This window comes from Mustelus asterias, chromosome 10, assembly GCF_964213995.1.
Source record: "Mustelus asterias chromosome 10, sMusAst1.hap1.1, whole genome shotgun sequence".
Taxonomy (NCBI): domain Eukaryota; kingdom Metazoa; phylum Chordata; class Chondrichthyes; order Carcharhiniformes; family Triakidae; genus Mustelus; species Mustelus asterias.
In genome coordinates, this window is record NC_135810.1 from 123,140,496 (window position 1) to 123,162,032 (window position 21,537).

Consider the following 21,537-nt stretch of genomic DNA (forward strand, 5'->3'; position numbering starts at 1 on the left):
CTCATTCCCTTGTAATTAATTTTATTTAAGTTTCGCACAGTTGTTTTTGACCCAGATTCTCACTCTCAAAACAAATGCTTATTTTACCATGTTATGATCACTGTTTCCTCGGGGATCTTTTACTCTGGGATTGTTTATTAAACCTGCCTCATTACCAGACCCAAAATAGCCTGATCCCTGATTGGATCCACCACATACTGTCCTGAATAAACTCTATGAATTCTTCCTCGTGGCTACCTCTACTATTATAATTTTCCCAATCTACATGAAGATTAAAGTCACCCATGATTAAAGTACTGCCTTTCTTACGTACCCTCATTGTCTCCTGATTTATTCTGCGTCCGACAGTATAGTTACTGTTAGGGGACCGATAGACTACTCTCACCAGTGTCTTCTTCCCCTTATTATTTCTTATCTCCACCCTTATGAATTTAGGGCGGCACAGTGGGTCAGCACTACTGCTTCACAGCACCAGGGACCCGGGTTCAATCCCAGCTTGGGTGACTGTCTGTGTGGAGTTTGCACATTCTCCCCATGTCTGCGTGGGTTTCCTCCGGGTGCTCCAGTTTCCTCCCACAGTCCAAAAATGTGCGGGTTAGGTGGATTGGGCATCCTAAATTCTCCAATAGTGTCAGGGGGATTAACAGGGTAAATATGTGGGGTCACGGGGATAGGCCCAGGGTGGGATCGTTGTTGGGGATAGGGCCTGGGTAGGATTGTGGTCAGTGCAGACTCGATGGGCCGAAAGGCCTCCTTCTGCACTGGAAGGATTCTATGATTCAATCATTGTACGTCTCCTGATCTAAGACCATTTCTTGCTATCATACTTATTCCATCTCGTACTAACAAAGCTGCCCCACCACCCTTTCCTTCCTGCCTGTCCTTACAAAAAGTCACACACCCCCTGAATATTTAGTTCCCAGTTTTGATCTCCTTCTAGCCACGTCTCTTTGTTTAACTGGAGTGAGAGTGGGGGAGAGAGTGGGGGACAGCCCAACTAGAGAGGGGGCTATACTGGACCTGGTGCTGGGGAATGAGCCCGGTCAGGTCTTCAAAGTTTTGGTCGGGGAACATGTGGCAAATAGTGACCACAATTCTGTTAGCTTTAGGATAGTGATGGAAAAGGATGAGTGGTGTCCCAAGGGTAAGGTGTTGGATTGGGGGAAGGCTAACTTTATTGGGATCAGGCAGAAATTGGCAGCTCTTGATTGGGAGAGGCTGTTTGAGGGTAAATCCACATCTGGTATGTGGCAGTCTTTTAAGGAACGGTTGTTAGGGCTACAGGACAAGCATGTGCCTGTAAAAAAGAAGGATAGGAAGGGTAGGATTAGAGAACCGTGGATAACCAGGGAAATTGAGGGACTGGTCAAAAGGAAAAGAGAGGCGTATGTTAGGTCCAAGCAGCTAAAAACGGAGGGAGCTCTGGAGGAGTATAATGAAAGTAGGAAAATACTCAAACGGGGAATTAGAAGAGCAAAAAGGGGTCACGAAATGTTCTTGGCAGACAGGATTAAGGAGAATCCCAAGGCATTTTATTCATACGTTAGGAACAAAAGGGTTGTAAGGGAAAAAATCGGACCTCTCAGGGGCAAAAGTGGGGACTTATGCTTGGAGCCCAAAGAGGTAGGGGAGATCCTAAATGAATACTTTGCGTCGGTATTCACTAAGGAGAGGGATGTGTTGACTGGGAGTGTCTCGGAGGGGAGTGTTGAACCGTTGGAGAAAATCTCCATTACAAAGGAGGAAGTGTTAGGTTTGTTAGAGAATATAAAGACTGACAAATCCCCAGGGCCTGATGGAATCTATCCAAGGCTGCTCAGGGAGACGAGAGGTGAAATCGTTGGGCCTCTGACGCAAATCTTTGTCTCGTCACTGGACACAGGTGAGGTCCCAGAGGATTGGAGGATAGCCAATGTGGTCCCGTTATTTAAGAAGGGTAGGAAGGATAACCCGGGTAATTATAGGCCGGTGAGCTTGACGTCCGTGGTGGGGAAGTTGTTGGAGAAGATTCTTAAAGATAGGATGTATGCGCATTTAGAAAGGAATAAACTCATTAACGATAGTCAACATGGTTTTGTGAGGGGGAGGTCATGCCTCACGAACCTGGTGGTGTTTTTTGAAGAAGTGACCAAAATGGTTGACGAAGGAAGGGCCGTGGATGTTGTCTATATGGATTTTAGTAAAGCATTTGACAAAGTCCCTCATGGTAGGCTAGTGAAAAAGGTTGGATCCCATGGGATAAAGGGGGAGGTGGCTAGATGGGTGGAGAACTGGCTTGGTCATAGAAGACAGAGGGTGGTAGTGGAAGGGTCTTTTTCCGGCTGGAGGCCTGTGACTAGTGGTGTTCCGCAGGGCTCTGTATTGGGACCTCTGCTGTTTGTGATTTATATAAATGATCTGGAAGAAGGAGTAACTGGGGTGATCAGTAAGTTTGCGGACGACACAAAACTGGCAGGACTTGCAGATAGTGAGGAACATTGTCAGAGGCTACAGAAGGATATAGATAGGCTGGAAATTTGGGCAAGGAAATGGCAGATGGAGTTCAATCCTGATAAATGCGAAGTGATGCATTTTGGTGGGAATAATGTAGGGAGGAGCTACACGATAAATGGAAGAACCATAAAGGGTGTAGAGACGCAGAGGGACCTGGGTGTGCAAGTCCACAGATCTTTGAAGGTGACGTCACAGGTGGAGAAGGTGGTGAAGAAGGCATATGGCATGCTTGCCTTTATAGGACGGGGCATAGAGTATAAAAGTTGGGGTCTGATGTTGCAGATGTATAGAACGTTGGTTCGGCCGCATTTGGAATACTGCGTCCAGTTCTGGTCGCCACACTACCAGAAGGACGTGGAGGCTTTGGAGAGAGTACAGAGGAGGTTTACCAGGATGTTGCCTGGTATGGAGGGGCTTGGTTATGAGGAGAGATTGGGGAAACTGGGATTGTTCTCCTTGGAAAGACGGAGGATGAGGGGAGACTTAATAGAGGTGTATAAAATTATGAAAGGCATAGATAGGGTGAACGGTGGGAAGCTTTTCCCCGGGTCGGTGGTGACGTTCACGAGGGGTCATAGGTTCAAGGTGAAGGGGGGGAGGTTTAACACAGATATCAGAAGGACATATTTCACACAGAGGGTCGTGGGGGCCTGGAATGTGTTGCCGGGCAAGGTGGTGGAGGCGGACACACTGGGAACGTTTAAGACTTATCTAGACAGCTATATGAACGGAGTGGGAATGGAGGGATACAAAAGAGTGGTCTAGTTTGGACCAGGGAGCGGCGCGGGCTAATTGTTCCTGGTTTCTCGTTTCAAGGCTTCATTCTACAATCATCTTGCTGGTGCCAGTACAGAGTGAGACTGCGGATAGTTGGGAACCTGTCTCGGGGGCAGGGAATTCATATGGTGTTCGTGGAAGTGGAAATGACTAGGGTTGGGAAGCATTTTCCGATCGGGGCCATTGTGATCTCCTGGACTCGTTTCGATCGCCTCAGGGGGTCGGAGAGGAATTTCCCAGATTTTTTTTTCCCCATATTGGCCCTGGGGTTTTTCACTCTGGGTTTTCGCCTCTCCCTGGAGATCACATGGTCTGGAATGGGGGGGTGGGGGTGAGTTAATAGGTTGTAATGAACAAAGCATCGTAGCTGTGAGGGACAGCTCGGTGGATAGGATATTGGTATGTAGATAGGCTGGAAAATTGGGCGGGGATCCTGGATTCAGGATTCAATCCTGGACCGGGGAGCGGCGCGGGCTTGGAGGGCCGAAGGGCCTGTTCCTGTGCTGTATTGTTCTTTGTTCTTTGTTCTTTGTCTCTGTAATGGCTATAAGATCAGACCCACTTGCCTCAATGTGTGCTGTTAAATCATTTATTTTGTCCTGAATACTCGATGCATTTAAATAAAGAGTCTTTAATGTTGCCTGGTTACCATTGTTTGCCTTTTGGACCCTATTTGTTGCTTGTATTTTTATGTTTGTACACTCTGTCCCTTCCTGTCACACTCTGGGTCTCATTACCAAAATAGCTGCTCTGCAATGCTGCCGTACCCTTTTGCTTTGGAAGCCGAGGCATCCCCTCTCCAGAACCACCCTCCCTCTATTTAGTTTAAAACCCACTCCACGTCCCTAGTCATGCAGTTTCCAAGAACTCTGGACCTTCTCTTTTCTGGGACAAAGAGTTCCAATCTGTTCAATCTTTCAGGATAATTATAAGGGGTGGGATTTTACGGCCTTCCAGTGACCCTTGTTTTATAGATGAAGATGCCGGCATTGGGTTGGGCACAGTAAGAAGTCTCACAACACCAGGTTAAATCACTCACCTGAGGAAGGAGCAGTGCTCCGAAAGCTCGTGATTTCAAATAGAATCATAGAAGAATCATAGAATCCTACAGTGCAGAAGGGGGCCTTTCGGCCCATCGAGTCTGCACCGACCACAATCCTACCCAGGCCCTATTCCCATAACCCCTGCTAATCGCCCTGACACTAGGGTTAATTTAACATGGCCAATCGATCTAACCCGCACATCTTTGGACTGTGGGAGGAAACCCGAGCACCCGGAGGAAACCCACGCAGACATGGGGAGAATGTGCAAACTCCACACAGACAGTGACCTGAGGCTGGAATTGAACCTGGGACCCTGGCACTGTGAGGCAGCAGTGCTAACCGCTGTGCCACCGTGCCGCCCTATATACCTAAGTAAACCTGGTGGACTTTAACCTGGTGTTGCGAGACTTCTCACTTGTTTTATAAGATGGAAGGCGGAGCCTATGCGCCACGCCCCAAGTTGTGACCAAGGCTGGAAACGGGTGAACAATAACCTCTCTCTGCTTTTCAATCCCAATCCGTCAGAAGGTAAGCCCAGTGCTTTGGTTGCATTATTTTTATGGCCTCTTTAAACATTTCAATTGCGACGTTGTACTCACTAATGGCCTGATCGCTTGTTAAATGCACAGCCCATGGCGACTACCTGCGAGGTTGCTCTCGAGATGACAGGAACACATAACATGGAGTAAACCTCGAATCCGAGGATGTTGTTGAGTCGCTGGTGCTGGTCCTAGGAGAAGATTGGAGAGAGATGTGAAGGAAAGGAGGAACATGCATTTCGACAGCAGCTTCCACAACATCCGGACCATCACAAAGTGTTCACGGCCAGTCAGCTATTTCCGAGGTGTAAGTAAGGTGGCACAGTGGTTAGCACTGCTGCCTCACAGCGCCAGGGTCCCGGGTTCGAGTCCCGGCTTGGGTCACTGTCTGTGCGGAGTTTGCACGTTCTCCCCATGTCTGCATGGGTTTCCTGCGGGTGCTCCGGTTTCCTCCCACAATCCAAAGATGTGCAGGTTGGGTGGATTGGCCATGCTAAATTGACTCTTATCCGATGGGCCAAATGGCCTCTTTCTGCACTGCAGGTATTCTATGATTCTTTGTTCTATGATCTACAAAATTCACTGCAGCAAGTGACCATGGGATTATCTGCATCTTAACCCCTTCCATCCACCTTGGTTCTGTAACTCTTAACTCCAGGTGGGGGCCTGGAATGCACTGCCAAGCAAGGTGATTGAGGCGGACACGCTGGGATCGCTTAAGACTTATCTAGATAGCCACATGAACAGACTGGGAATAGAGGGATACAAAAGAATGGGCACATGAGCGGCGCAGGCTTGGAGGGCCGAAGGGCCTGTTCCTGTGCTGTATTGTTCTTTGTTCTTTGTTCACCAAGTCTCATTCCAAACACATGACCACTACCACCTAGAAGGACAAGGGCAGCAGATACCTGGGAACACCAACACCTGGAGGTTCCCCTCCAAACCACTCACCATCCTGACTTGGAAATAAATCAACATTCCTTCACTGTTGCTGGGTCAAAATCCTGGAACTCCCTCCCTAACAGCACTGTGGGTGTACCTACACCACGTGGACTGCAGCGGCTCAAGAAGGCAGCTCACCACCACCTTCTCAAGGGGCAATTAGGGATGGGTAATAAATGCTGGCCCAGCCAGTGATGCCCATATCCAGTAAATGAATAAATTTCTTTATAAATAAACCTGCTGATGACAGGGATCCCGCAAAGAATTGCTTAAAGACTGAAGATCAGGCAACACTTACCAGAGTGATGTCATTCAGTGTCATCGATTTACTGTTTCCCTCTGACTGTTCAAACTCAGAAAACGACAGCTGCCAAACAAGAAAGACAAGATAAAGCTGAGAAGATTGAGAGTAACTCGACAGCTGATCCCCGCTGGCAGCCTCGCTATCGGCCAATTGTTCATCACATTTCCACAACAGAATCTCAAAAACATTACCGCACTGAAGAAGAATGTCTTCTGGCCCATTGTGTCTCCACCAGCTCTGAAAATGAATCAATGCACTTGGAGCCATTCACCCGCCTTCTCCCCATAACCCTGAACCGACTTCCTTTTCACATCATCCAACTGCCATTTTGAAAGCCTCGATTGACCCTGTCTCCACCACACTCTCAGACAGTACATTCCAGATCCTAACCACTCACTGTGTGAATCTGTCTCCACCACACTCTCAGACAGTACATTCCAGATCCTAACCACTCGCTGTGTGAATCTGTCTCCACCACACTCTCAGACAGTACATTCCAGATCCTAACCACTCGCTGTGTGAATCTGTCTCCACCACACTCTCAGACAGTACATTCCAGATCCTAACCACTCACTGTGTGAATCTGTCTCCACCACACTCTCAGACAGTACATTCCAGATCCAAACCACTCGCTGTGTGAATCTGTCTCCACCACACTCTCAGACAGTACACTCCAGATCCTAACCACTCGCTGTGTGAATCTGTCTCCACCACACTCTCAGACAGTACATTCCAGATCCTAACCACTCACTGTGTGAATCTGTCTCCACCACACTCTCAGACAGTACATTCCAGACCCTAACCACTCACTGTGTGAATCTGTCTCCACCACACTCTCAGACAGTACATTCCAGATCCTAACCACTCACTGTGTGAATCTGTCTCCACCACACTCTCAGACAGTACATTCCAGATCCTAACCACTCACTGTGTGAATCTGTTTCCACCACACTCTCAGACAGTACATTCCAGATCCTAACCACTCACTGTGTGAATCTGTCTCCACCACACATTCAGACAGTACATTCCATCTTCGAATGTAATGAAATATCACAGGGGCTTCAGGGGAACATTATAAGATAAAGTTTGACCCTGAGTCACTTAAGGATATTTTGTTTTATTCATTCGTGGGACATGGGTGTTGCTGGCTTATTTATTGCCCATCCCTAGTTGCCCTTGGAGGGCATTTGAGAGTCAACGACATTGTTGTGGCTCTGGAGTCACATGTAGGCCAGACCGGGTAAGGACGGCAGATTTCCTTCCCGAAAGGACATTAGTGAACCAAATGGGTTTTTCTGACAATCGACAATGGTTTCATGGTCATCAGTAGATTCTTAATTCCAGATTTTTTTTGTTGGAATTCAAATTCCACCGGATTTGAACTCGGGTTCCCAGAAAATTACAGATTAATAGTCTGGCGATAATACCACTAGACCATCGCCTTCCCTGTTAACCAATTAGACCGAAAGCTTTAAGGAGTGTCTTTGAGGAGGAGAGGGTTGGGAAGGCCAAGAGGTTTCAGGAGAGAATTACGGGGGAATGATGATGATTGGAGATGGACAGGGGGGCAGAATGGGAGGATCGTGGAGATCTCAGAGGGTTGTGGGGGCTGGAGGAGATTCCAGAGATAGGGAGGGTGAGGCCATGGAGTGATTTGAAAGCAAGGATGAGAATTTTCTGATCAAAGTGCTGCTTGAAGGGAAGGCAGTGTGACCGGGCGGGGGGGTCATGGACTCTCCTGCACCCCCTCCCCTCCTGCCCAGCCCACTGTGTTTGGCCATGATGTGGAGATGCCGGCGTTGGACTGGGGTGGGCACAGTAAGAAGTCTCACAACACCAGGTTAAAGTCCAACAGGTTTATTTGGTAGCACAAGCCACAAGCTTTTGGAGCACTGCCCCTTCATCAGGTGATTCGGCAGCAGTGGATGTGGCCCGCCATTTGCCGGCAGTGGGATCTTCTGGTCGTGTCACTGTCAATGGGCGGCACGGTGGCACAGTGATTAGCACTGCTGCCTCACAGCGCCAGAGACCCGGGTTCAATTCCCGGCTTGGGTCACTGTCTGTGTGGAGTTTGCACGTTCTCCCCTGTGTCCGCATGGGTTTCCTCCAGGGGCTCCGGTTTCCCCCCACAGGCCAAAGATATGCGGGTTAGGTGGATTAGCCATGCTAAATTGCCCCTTAGTGTCAGGGGGACTAACTAGGGTAAATGCATGGGGTTATGGGGATAGGGCTTGGGTGGGATTGTGGTCAGACCTGATGGGTCGAGTGGCCTCGTTCTGCACTGTAGAGATTCTATGATTCTAATGGTGTAATATCTCCACGGAGGCAAACGTCCCGCCACCAAGTTACTTTATTTACACCATACACCTGTACATAGAACATAGAACATAGAACATAGAAAGCCACAGCACAAACAGGCCCTTCGGCCCACAAGTTGCGCTGATCATATCCCTACCTCTAGGCCTATCTGTAGCCCTCAATCCCATTAAATCCCATGTACTCATCCAGAAGTCTCTTAAAAGACCCCAACAGCCAGCTCTCCAGTTACTCCCTGCTGAATGCAGGCTGGGATTCTGACACACCTGCTTTAAATAGGGAGCATGAGGCTCCCTGATTTACCCATCAATTAAGATTCATCAGGTATCTCTTTTAAGGTACCAACATAATAAACAAACTCAAATTAACTTAGGGACAAATTAAAAGGCGCAGCTCCCCAAAAGAAAAGGGGGAACAGCCCGAACCAAAAACAAAGTCGAAAGGAAACTTAAAACGTCAAACCAAAAGGTGATTATCGGGGTCGATAATACACCCCAGCCCCTGCGGCGCCCAGCGGTCACGGAAGGCGTCAACCGCGCCCGTGGACACCACATGGTCCCTCTCCAGGGACACCTGGCCGCGAATGTAGCCGCGGTAGAGGGGCAGACAGTCGGGATGGACGGCCCCGTCGATCGCCCGCTGCCTGGACCTATTGATGGCGCGTCTCGCCAGGCCCAGGAGCAGGTTCACGAGGAGGTCGGCATCCCGACCCGCCCCTCTCCGCACCAGGTGCCCGTAGATCAGGAGCGTGGGACTGAAGTGCAAACAAAACATCAGTAAAAGGTGTTTGAGGAAACCAAAAAGGGTGTGCAGCCTAAAACACAGAACGTAGACATGGTCCACGGACTCCACGAGGCCACAGAAAGGGCAGTCTCGGGAGCCCGTGAACCGGAAAAACCTACGGTTGTACGGCACTGCTGCGTGCAGCACCCTCCACCCCAGGTCCCCGAGATAATTGGGGGAGATCCCTCCGTAGAGGGACCTCCACTGGGGACCTCCGCCGCCCGGCGGCAACAAGGCCCGCCAAGGTGTATCCGGGCGACGGGCGAGGACGCGGTAGTGAAAGGTGTGCAGCAGCAGCCCGTACAGGAAACGCCTCCGCGTGGTGGAAAAGGGCACGGAGGGCATTTCCGCGAGGCGGCTCACGCAGTGGGGCACCTGACCCGGGGGGGGGGAGGTCTAGGCTTTGGGCCAATGTGAAATTCCGTCCGAGCAGGGGAACGCTCGGGCGGGATCCCACCGCACGCCTGCACCGCCTCCAGACCGCGTGCGCATTTGGGGCCGATCACGACCGTCCTAAGGTCTTGGATGGCTTTGGCCGCGCGCCAGACGGCCACCCCCGCGCGCTCAGCCAGCACGTGGGGGCTCATCCAGCCCGCCCCTCCGCCATCCAGCACGTCCCCGATCCTGGTCACCCCGGCGTCCACGGCCCTCCTCTCCGCCAGCCACCTGAAGTTGTAAGGCTGGAGGTGCGGATTCCTGAGCAGCAGCTCTCGCACGAGAGCCGCTACTCCTGACGGGGGAGAGCTGCGTCGCGAGGCGACCGCGTTCCAGACCGTAAGGAGGTCCTGGTAAAAGACGGGCAACTCCCGCAAGGAGGTCGGAATCATGCGGTATTTCATACTCTAGCAAGGCAACCTCATTAGCCTGGCTGAGATAATCACAAATGGCTTTTCCCATTGTTCACTGCTGGGGAACCCGTGGTAGGGGGGTGGGCTGGCTGTCAGCGGGACTGGAAGATCCCCCACGCGGGAGCGACAGGATGACTTGAGGCTTGGTGTGAGTGAAGGCACCGGCAGCAGAGTGTTAGCTGAGTTCAGGCTGAGGGGTGGGTGTTAACACGGCCAGGCCTCACAAAGGCCACGGACGCTGAGCTGACTCAGAGACTGGGGTGGAGTTAGTAAGTCAAATATAACTCAACTGTGACGGAACAGAAGTCAGTTGGTCAAGAACTCACCGGAAAAGTGATCTCTTCTTCCAGGATCTTGTCTCCAACAACCTAACGCAGAAAGAGAATGGGAGGAATGAGTTAGAACATTTATTCAGAAGGTCGCAAGGTCACCATGTTCCGGAAGGATGTGATCACGTGGGGGAGGATATAGAGGAGATTTATGAGGAATGAGGGACATCTTTTTGTATTCATTTATGGGATGTGAGTGTTGCTGGCTGGCCAGCATTTATTGTCCATTCTCGTGGGCATTTAAGAGTCAAGCTTTGACAAAGGGTCATCTGGACTCGAAACGTCAGCTCTTTTCTCTCCTTGCAGATGCTGCCAGACCTGCTGAGATTTTCCAGCATTTTTCCTTTTGGGTTGAAGAGTCAACCACATTCCTGTGGCTCCGGGGTCACATGTAGGCCCCTTTTCCAGTGGCATGGGGCAGTCGCTGCTGCACTGTCGGACCTGCTGACTTTGGGGTGAGATGCTAAACTGTGACCCTCTCTGCGCTCTCAGGTGGGAAGTGACGCAACACGGTTTGGAAGAAGAGCAGGCGAGTTCTCCCCCGGCGTCTCCGCCAATCTCTATCCCCCAATCAACATCACCAATTAAACAAATCACCATTCTCACATCGCTGTTTGTGGGATCTTGTTGTGCGCAAATTGGCTGCCCTGTTTCCTGCATTACATCAGTGACCACACTCCATTGGCTGTGGAGCACTCTGGGACATCCTGAGGTTTGGAAAGGCGCTGAGGAAATGCAAGTTCTCTCTGTTATGGATCCAATTGGATAACGAATTGGCCCGAGGGAGACAGCATGCGTGTGGGATGGACCAATGGTATAAGTGGCGGGGCGGGAAGGGTGTAGTTCCAGGCAGGAGGTCAGATGATCCAACCCCCATGAAGGCACCTGAGCAGAGTTAGCAACTGGAGGTGTTGGGAGTCCAAACCCCGCTGTCAATTGAAACGGAATGGAAGGAAGATAGAGATCTGCAGTGTCGCTGGAGAACCCTACCCCCAACTGTCCCAACACCCACCCTGCCCCTCACCACCCTGCCTCTCACCACCCTGCCTCTCACCACCCTGTCCCCAACACTCATTAGACCATAAGACCATAAGATATAGGAGCAGAATTAGGCCACTCGGCCCATCGAGTCTGCTCCACCATTCAATCATGGCTGATATGATTCTCATCCCCATTCTCCTGCCTTTTCCCCATAACCCCTGATCCCCTTATTAATCAAGAACCTATCTATCTCTGACTTAAAGACACTCAATGACCTGGCCCCCACAGCCTTCTGCGGCAAAGAGTTCCACAGATTCACCACTCTCTGGCTGAAGAAATTCCCTCTCATCTCTGTTTTAAAGGATCGTCCCTTTCGCCTGAGGTTGTGCCCACTCCCACCCTGCCCCTCATCCCTCCCAACACCAACAAGAAAGGGTCGAGAGCTTCAGGTTTTTAGGTGTCCAGATCACCAATAACCTGTCCTGGTCCCCCCATGCCGACCTATTGTTAAGAAAGCCCACCAACGCCTCTACTTTCTCAGAAGACTAAGGAAATTCGACATGTCAGCCATGACTCTCACCAACTTCTACAGATGCACCATAGAAAGCATTCTTTCTGGTTGTATCACAGCTTGGTATGGCTCCTGCTCTGCCCAAGACCGCAAGGAACTACAACAGGTCGTGAATGTAGCCCAATCCATCACGCAAACCAGCCTCCCATCCATTGACTCTGTCTACACTTCCCGCTGCCTCGGCAAAGCAGCCAGCATAATTAAGGACCCCACACACCCCGGACATTCTCTCTTCCACCTTCTTCCATCGTGAAAAAGATACAAAAGTCAGAAGCCACGTACCAACCGACTCAAGAACAGCTTCTTCCCTGCTGCTGTCAGACTTTTGAATGGACCTACCTCGCATTAAGTTAATCTTTCTCTACACCCTAGCTATGACTGTAAGACTACATTCTGCACTCGCTCCTTTCCTTCTCTATGAACGGTACGCTTTGTCTGTATAGTGCACAAGAAACAATACTTTTCACTGTATGTTAATAAATGTGACAATAATAAATCAAATCAAATCAAAACCTCACCATGCCCCTCACCCACCCCAAACCCCCACCCCAAGGCTTCAGAAGGGAATATAACCTGTCACCACAACTTGGCCGGAACTCACTGTGTGACTGTGTCTTAACACATGGAAAATTCCACTGCAGAGAAACACCATCCATTGCTCACCGCTGCCCAATGGATGGAGTAAGCTGGTAAGAGAACTCGGAAATCGGCCCGATTTCTCACCTCTTGAGATCTTACCGGCTCCGGATATTCTGTCGTGATCAGACTCTTAAGAGGCCCTACTCTCTCCCTAGTTACTCTTTTGCCCTTTATGTATTTGTACAAGATCTGTGGATTCTCCTTTACCTTATCTGCCAAAGCAATCTCGTGTCCCCTTTTTGCCCCCCTGATTTCTCTCAGGTTTCTAAGGCTTCTGCCATTTATTGTATACTTCCCGCCTGCATTAGTCCTTCCAAAATACATCACCTCGCATTTGTCCAGATGAAATTCCTTCGGCCATTTCTCTGCACAAGATTCCGTGTCGATATCACATAGAAACAGAGAAAACTACAGCACAAACAGGCCCTTCGGCCCCACAAGTTGTGCCGAACATATCCCTACCTTCTAGACCTATCTATAACCCTCCATCCTATTAAGTCCCATGTACTCATCCAGGAGTCTCTTAAAAGACCCTATTGAGTTTACCTCCACCACCACTGACGGCAGCCGATTCCACTTGCCCACCACCCTCTGTGTGAAAAACTTACCCCTAACATTTCCCCTGTACCTACCCCCCAGCACCCTAAACCTGTGTCCTCTCGTAGCAGCCATTTCCACCCTGGGAAAAAGCCTCTGAGAGTCCACCCGATCTATGCCTCTCAACATCTTATATACCTCTATTAGGTCTCCTCTCATCCTACGTCTCTCCAAGGAGAAAAGACCGAGCTCCCTCAGCCTATCCTCATAAGGCATGCCACTCAATCCAGGCAACATCCTTGTAAATCGCCTCTGCACCCTTTCAATCTTTTCCACATCCTTCCTGTAATGAGGCGACCAGAACTGAGCACAGTACTCCAAGTGGGAGTACTGTGCTCCTGCTGTATCCTCTGGTGATCCTCCGCACGATCCAAAGTTCCCCCAATCTATGCGTCTTCCATAAACGTACTCATCAGACCACCAACATTCTCCTCCAAATCATTTGTTACAGACAACAGAGGTCCCAGCACTGATCCCTGTCCACCATCTACAACGCACAGGTCAGGAGTGTGATTGAATACTCTTTACTTGCATGGATGGGTGCAGCTCCAACAACACTCAAAAAGTTTGACACCATCCAGGACAAAGCAGCCCCGCTAGATTGGCACCACATCCACAAACATTCACTCCCTTCATGGCAGAAAAATCATACAGACTTGGCTTAATGACAGAAGACAGAGGGTGGTTGTGGAGGGTTGTTTTTCAAACAACCCTCTACAACCACAATTGGATAAAAAACTGGTTGGCAGAGAGGAAACAACGAGTAGGAATTAATGGGTGCTTTTCAAATTGGCAGGCAGTAACTAGTGGGGAGCCACAGGGATCGTTGCTGGGATCCCAGCTACTCACAATATATATGAATGATTTGGATGAGGGAACAAAATATAACATCTCAAAGTTTGCAGATGATACCAAGTTGGGTGGGAGGGTGAACTGTGACGAGGATGCAGAGATCCTTCAGAATGATCTGGACAGGTTGGGTGAGTGGGCTAATCAATGGCAGCTGCAGTATAATTTGCATAAATGTGAGGTTATTCACTTTGGAAGCAAAAACAAGAAGGCAGATTAGTACCTGAATGGCTGTAAATTGGGAGAGGGGAGTGTGCAGCGGGACCTGGGTGTCCTTGTGCACCAGTCACTGAAGGTAAGCATGCAGGTGCAGCAGGCGGTAAAGAAGGCAAATGGTATGTTGGCCTTCATTGTGAGAGGTTTCGAGTACAGGAGCAGGGATGTGTTGTTGCAATTATACAGGGCCTTGGTGAGGCCACACTGAGAGTATTGTGTGCAGTTTTGGTCTCCTTTCCTGAGGAAGGATGTTCTTGCTCTCGAGGGAGCGCAGCGAAGGTTTACCAGGCTGATTCCGGGGATGGTGGGACTGATGTATGAGGAGAGATTGACAAGGTTAGGATTGTTTTTGCTGGAGTTCAGATGAATGAGGGGGGATCTCATAGAGACTTATAAAATTCTAACAGGACTAGACAGGGTAGATGCAGGGAGGATGTTCCCGATGGTAGGGGAGTCCAGACCCAGGGGTCACAGTCTGAGAACTCAGGGTAGACCATTTAGGACGGAGGTGAGGAGACATTTCTTCACCCAAAGAGTGGTGAGCCTGTGGAATTCATTACCACAGGAAGTAGTTGATGCCAAAACATTGAATGTATTCAAGAGGCAACTGGATATAGCACTTCGGGCGAATGGGATCAAAGGTTATGGGGAGAAAGCAGGATTAGGCTATTGAGTTGGATGATCAGCCATGATCGTGATGAATGGCAGAGCAGGCTCGAAGGGCCAAATGGCCTCCTCCTGCTCCTACCTTCTATGTTTCTATGTTTCTAAACTGGAGGCCTGTGACCAGCGGTGTGCCTCAGGGATCGATGCTGGGTCCACTGTTATTTGTCATTTATATTAATGATTTGGATGAGAATATACAAGGCATGGTTAGTAAATTTGCAGATGACACCAAGATTGGTTGCATAGTGGACAATGAAAAAAGTTATCCAGGATTGCAATAGGATCTTGATCAATTGGGCCAGTGGGCTGACGAATGGCAGATGAAGTTTAATTTAGATAAATGCGAGGTGATGCATTTTGGTAGATTGAACCAGGGCAGGACTTACTCAGTTAATGGTAGGGCATTGGGGAGAGTTACAGAATAAAGAGATCTAGGGGTACATGTTCATAGCTCCTTGAAAGTGGAGTCACAGGTGGATAGAGTGGTGAAGAAGGCATTCGGCATGCTTGGTTTCATTGGTCAGAACATTGAATACAGGAGTTGGAACATCATGTTGAAGTTGTACAAGACATTGGTAAGGCCACACTTGGAATACTGTGTGCAATTCTGGTCACCCTATTATAGAAAGGATATTATTAAACTAGAAAGAGTTCAAAAAAGATTTATTAGGATGCTCCCAGAACTTGATGGTTTGAGTTATAAGGAGAGGCTGGATAGACTGGGACTTTTTTCTCTGGAGCGGAGGAGGCTGAGGGGTGACCTTATAGAGGTCTATAAAATAATGAAGGGCATAGATGAGGTAGATAGTCAACACCTTTTCCCAAAGGCAGTGGAGTCTAAAACTAGAGGGCAAAGGTTTAAGATGAGAGGGGAGAGATACAAAAGGGTCCAGAGGGGCAATATTTTCACACAGAGGGTGGTGAGTGTCTGGAACAAGCTGCCAGAGGTAGCAGTAGAGGCGGGTACAATTTTGTCTTTTAAAAAGCATTTAGACAGTTCCATGGGTAAGATGGGTATAGAGGGATATGGGCCAAATGTGGGCATTTAGGATTAGCTTAGTGGTTTTAAAAAAAGGGCGGCATGAATGAGTTGGGCCGAAGGGCCTGTTTCCATGCTGTAAACCTCTATTTGTCTATGACTCTATGACCACGAGTCACAGATCTCCAGTCAGATAAATACCCTTCTGCCATTACTTCTCTGTCTTCTCTGTTAAGAATCCTTTCCACTACCTGTTCGGCATTCTTACTGAGTCTGTCAGGCAGTGCATTGGTTAGTCCTGGGAGATTTGAATCAGGAGCAGAGGGGCAGACAGCTGCTGAGACCATTATGAAGCAGAAAAGAGGAGACTGGAAGATGTATGTGCCGGTGTGCAGTGTGGTTCTGCTGAGAGGTTGGCCTTGAGTATCATTCTCAACCATGCTGAATGAAGAAGCACTTTATCTGAAGAATGTTAATGACTGTATTCATTGTAAGAGCTCAGCTATGATTGGAGTGTGCCTTCCTCTAAAAGAACAAATAAAGTAACACGTTTAAAACTGATGAAAGCTTTTCCTATTCAACTTCACAGCTCCTTCAGATAGACACTGAGGACTCATTATAAATTAACCTTGCAACGTGGATAGAATTGTCATAGCAACAGCCACAACAGCTTTCAATGAAAGATCTTGCTGCTTTAGAACACTGCTCAGGCATCCAGAGTGAGTCAGACACCCCCAGGACAGGTACAGCACGGGGTTAGATACAGAGTAAAGCTCCCTCTACACTGTCCCCATCAAACACTCCCAGGACAGGTACAGCACGGGGATAGATACAGAATAAAGCTCCCTCTACACTGTCCCCCATCAAACACTCCCTGGACAGGTACAGCACGGGGTTAGATACAGAGTAAAGCTCCCTCTACACTGTCCCCATCAAACACTCCCAGGACAGCTACAGCACGGGGTTAGATACAGAGTAAAGCTCCCTCTGCACTGTCCCCATCAAACACTCCCAGGACAGGTGCAGCACGGGGTTAGATGCAGAGTAAAGCTCCCTCTACATTGTCCCCCATCAAACACTTCCAGGACAGGTACAGCACAGGGTTAGATACAGAGTAAAGCTCCCTCTACACTGTCCCCATCAAACACTCCCAGGACGGGTACAGCGTGGAGTTAGATACAGAGTAAAGCTCCCTCTACACTGACCCCATCAAACACTCCCAGGACAGGTACAGCACGGGGTTAGATACAGAATAAAGCTCCCTCTGCACTGTCCCGATCAAACACTCCCAGGACAGGTACTGCAAGGGGTTAGATACAGAGTAAAGCTCCCTCTCCACTGTCCCCATCAAACACTCCCAGGACAGGTACAGCACGCGGTTAGATACAGAGTAAAGCTCCCTCTCCACTGTCCCCATCAAACACTCCCAGGACAGGTACAGAATGGGGTCTACCAAGTGACGCCTCTGAAGTGATTTTGATAAATGCGTCAACAGCGAGATGGAAACAGCAACATTTCCACCTGGAATTTGAACATCGGCCCATTCCAGATCTAAAGAAGGATGTTCTGGCAGGCAGTCACTATTGTGCTGTTGGAAACATTTCAGCTAATTTGTGCACAGGAAGATCCTGCAATCAGCATTGTTAAAGTGGCCAGATGATGCGCTTGAAGTGATTTGATTGAGAATAGAGATTGGCAGCAGAGTCTCCAGGTGTACCCTCCCTACTGACCCACCCCTTCTCACCCACTGAAATCACCTCATGCCATCTTTGAGCATCTCAGAACAGGAAAATCAGAGAATGATTTAAATTTCAAACATAGTGGCAGACCATTCAGCCCATCGCGTTAATACTGACCCACAAGTAGCCCTCCCACCCAATCCCACTCTTTCCAGCTCCTTGTCCATCGCCCTGTTTGTGACAAAGTGCATTTCCAAGTATTTTTGAAATAAGAACATAAGAACTCGGAGCAGGAGTAGGCCATCTGGCCCCTCGAGCCTGCTCCGCCATTCAATAAGATCATGGCTGATCTTTTTGTGGACTCAGCTCCACTTACCCGCCCGCTCACCATAACCCTTAATTCCTTTACTGTTCAAAAATTTATCTATCCTTGCCTTAAAAACATTCAATGAGGTAGCCTCAACTGCTTCACTGGGCAGGGAATTCCACAGATTCACAACCCTTTGTGTGAAGATGTTCCTCCTCAACTCAGTCCTAAATCTGAGAATATTCTGGCACTCTCTGCCTCTATCCACCTGTCAATCAGAGAGTTGCCGATTACCCATAATCCTCTGGTTCAGAAGATTCGAATCTCCTTTAAACCTCCTCCCTTTTACCCCATCCCCATGCCCATCAGTTAGAGACTCCTCAAATGATTGGAAGAAACCCTTCTCATCCACTCCATCTATCTCCCTGATCATCTCGTGCATTTCCCCTCAGTCTCCTCTACCCTAGATCAAACAAACCAGCAGGTCTGATCTTTCCTCATGACTGAAATCCTCCTGTCCCAGCAGCCCCCCTGTACCCTCTTCAAAGTGACCATCGCTTTCCAAATGCGGTGACCAGAACTGCAGCTGTGGTCTAACTAGCGTTTTCCACACTCCCACTACAGAATCATAGAATCCCAACAGTGCAGAAGAAGGCCATTTGGCCCATCAAGTCTGCACGACTCTCTGAAAGATTATCTTACCTAGGTCCATCCCCTCCCCGCCCTATCTCCGTAGCCCCATACACTTACCATGGCCAATCCACCAAACCTACATATCTTTGGACACTAAAGGGCAATTTAGCATGGCCAATCCACCGAACCCACGTGTCTTTGGACTGTGGGAGGAAACCGGAGCACCCGGAGGAAACCCACGCAGACACGGGGAGAACGTGCAAACTCCACACAGACAGTGATCCAAGCCGGGAATCGAGGCCGGGTCCTTGGCGCTGTGAGGTAGCAGTGTTAACACCATTCAGCCGCTAATGGGACCTTGGTTTAATGTCTTCTCGAAATCGCCCCCAATAGTGCAGCACCCAGTCAGTCCCCCGGTCTGGGAGCTGAGTGTTTCCACTCCACAACCTCTCTAATTGGGGAGTGAGAGCCTGGAAGCTCAGTGAGCCACAACAGGCACGAGGTCACAACTGACAGTGTGAAATTGTTCCCCTGTCCAGAGTTTCTTATCTGGATAGACACATGAGCAGACAGGGAGTAGAGGGATACAGGTGGTTGGTCTAGATTGGGTAACATGGTTGGTGCAGGCTTGGTTGGCCAAAGGGCCTGTTCCTGCGCTGTACTGTCCTTTGCACTCTTTGTTCTTTGTTCTAATTACAAAGACATTCTGACCAGCCCAAGCCCAACACTGACCCGGCAGAAGAGTTGGCTGTTGTCTTCCGATAGCACCAGCATGCAGCAACACATCGACTGAGTCTCCTGTTGCAACTGGAGGGAGAGCAGAACAAGCTTGCGTTAGTCATTTCCTACACGGCATTCATAGCATTGAAACAGTGTCACGGAGTGTGAGCACAGGGCACTGCAGTTACAATCTATCCCACCCTCCCCATCACCACCGCCCCCCCCGACCACCCCCCCCAACACCCCCCCCCCCCCCACCCGCCCCCCACCCCCCCACCCCACACATCGGCCAAGTGCTCATCTTTACTCCAATGAAAAGAGCCACGTTATCCATCGTAACTAATATCCCCACAGAATCATCTGAGTGAACCTGCGTTCAATCCACTGACAAGCCTCTTTGCAAAAGTGATCACTCACCCATCGCTTCCCCATTTTTGTTGAAGCTTTCACCTTGTACTCATCAGAATATTTCATAAGAATACAATTCTAAGGGAGACAATGGCCGGAATTTTACCGCCCCGCCTGCCGCGGAAAACGGGCGAGGGGCGGACAGTGGAAAGGTCCTTTGACCTTGGGAGGGATATTATGGTTTCGGGGTGAGCGAGGCTGTAAATTCCCGCCCTATACATTTATACTGCATGAGGAAAGAGTGCTGATTGTTTGGCAAGTGGACTCTGATTGGTGGAGGCATTCCCATGGAGAATGCACCAGTTGATGGGGACTAACAGTCAACTGCCAAGCAATACAAACATACTCATGTTGAATGAGCATATGGACTTGGCATTGCCATTCATATGGAAGCCCTGTAAGGTCTTCGCAAATCCTTCACTGTGGTAGACAATTTGCTCGAATCTGGTTATAGCATCTCGTCCAACTATTTGGTCAATTCACACTGTGTCGAACTGGTCAAGGACAAGATAAAGGTGTAAAGGGACATCACCTTTGTGTGTCTTGGGCAGCCCATACATACATGGACACAGTGAGCCGTGTGAATGACCCTCGTCACATAAACCACACAGTGGCCCATCATTCTTAAACAGGTCCAGTTAACATTTCTTTAACTCGCTTTCAAGCAAGGCTGTCCCTGCTGAGCACCAGGTCCAATGGGTACGACTTTGGAGCTGGCATTAAAAGTGGCACAGATTTTGTTGATAAATTTCATTTGTTCAAGCAGGGTGCCAGGGCACAGAGGTGGGCCTGACCCCCCTGCCCCCCTCCGCATCCGACAATCTACACACACACCCAGGAGCGCCCGCACTGAACCCCATTTCAAGGGTGTAGATACGCAGAGGGACCTGGGTGTGCAAGTCCACAGATCCTTCAAGGTGACGTCACAGGTGGAGAAGGTGGTGAAGAAGGCATATGGCATGCTTGCTTTTATAGGATGGGGCATAGAGTATAAAAGTTGGGGTCTGATGTTTAAGTTGTATAGAACGTTGGTTCGGCCGCATTTGGAATACTGCGCCCAGTTCTGGTCGCCACACTACCAGAAGGACGTGGAAGCTTTAGAGAGAGTGCAGAGGAGGTTTACCAGGATGTTGCCTGGTATGGAGGGGCTTAGTTATGAGGAGAGATTGGGTAAACTGGGCTTGTTCTCACTGGAAAGACGGAGGATGAGGGGTGACCTAATAGAGGTGTATCAAATTATGAAAGGCATAGATAGGGTGAACGGTGGGAAGCTTTTTCCCAGGTCGGTGGTGACGTTCACGAGGGGTCATAGGTTCAAGGTGAAGGGGGGAGGTTTAACACAGATATCAGAAGGACATATTTTACACAGAGGGTGGTGGGGGCCTGGAATGCGCTGCCAGGCAAGGTGGTGGAGGCGGACACACTGGGAACGTTTAAGACTTATCTAGATAGCCACATGAACAGAGTGGGAATGGAAGGATACAAAGAATGGTCTAGTTTGGACCAGGGAGCGGCGCGGGCTTGGAGGGCCGAAGGGCCTGTTCCTGTGCTGTATTGTTCTTTGTTCTTTGTTCAACCTTTCCCCAAAGTCCGACTGAAAATCCCAGCTGCAGGCAGGCGTTCTTGAAGGTCGGATTCACTAAGTCAGAAAATCCCCCAACTCAGCTATTCCCGACCTGTAGAAGGAAAGTGTGGATCTCCCTCTTTAACAGGGATCAGTGATGATGAACTCGGTGTCCTCAGTCCCTTTCTATACTTCTTATGCAACTATGACTGTGTGGCCAAATTCCCCTCCAACCCGATTTTCAATACCGTAGTGGGTCGGATCTCAAACAATGATGAGTCGGAGTACAGGAAAGAGATAGAGAATCTGGCGAACTGGTGCGGCAACAATAATCTCTCCCTCAATGTCAACAAA

The 21,537-nt window shown here is 49.3% G+C and overlaps 1 protein-coding gene across 1 annotated transcript in view; it reads right to left on the minus strand.

Annotated features, from left to right (window-relative positions):
* Positions 1–21,537, minus strand: part of pde2a (phosphodiesterase 2A) — a 284,382-nt gene that overhangs the window by 119,129 nt on the left and 143,716 nt on the right. The window contains 4 exon segments of the mRNA XM_078222653.1: positions 4,913–5,043; positions 6,093–6,161; positions 10,372–10,413; positions 19,224–19,298. Coding sequence (XP_078078779.1) covers positions 4,913–5,043; positions 6,093–6,161; positions 10,372–10,413; positions 19,224–19,298 — 317 coding nt within the window.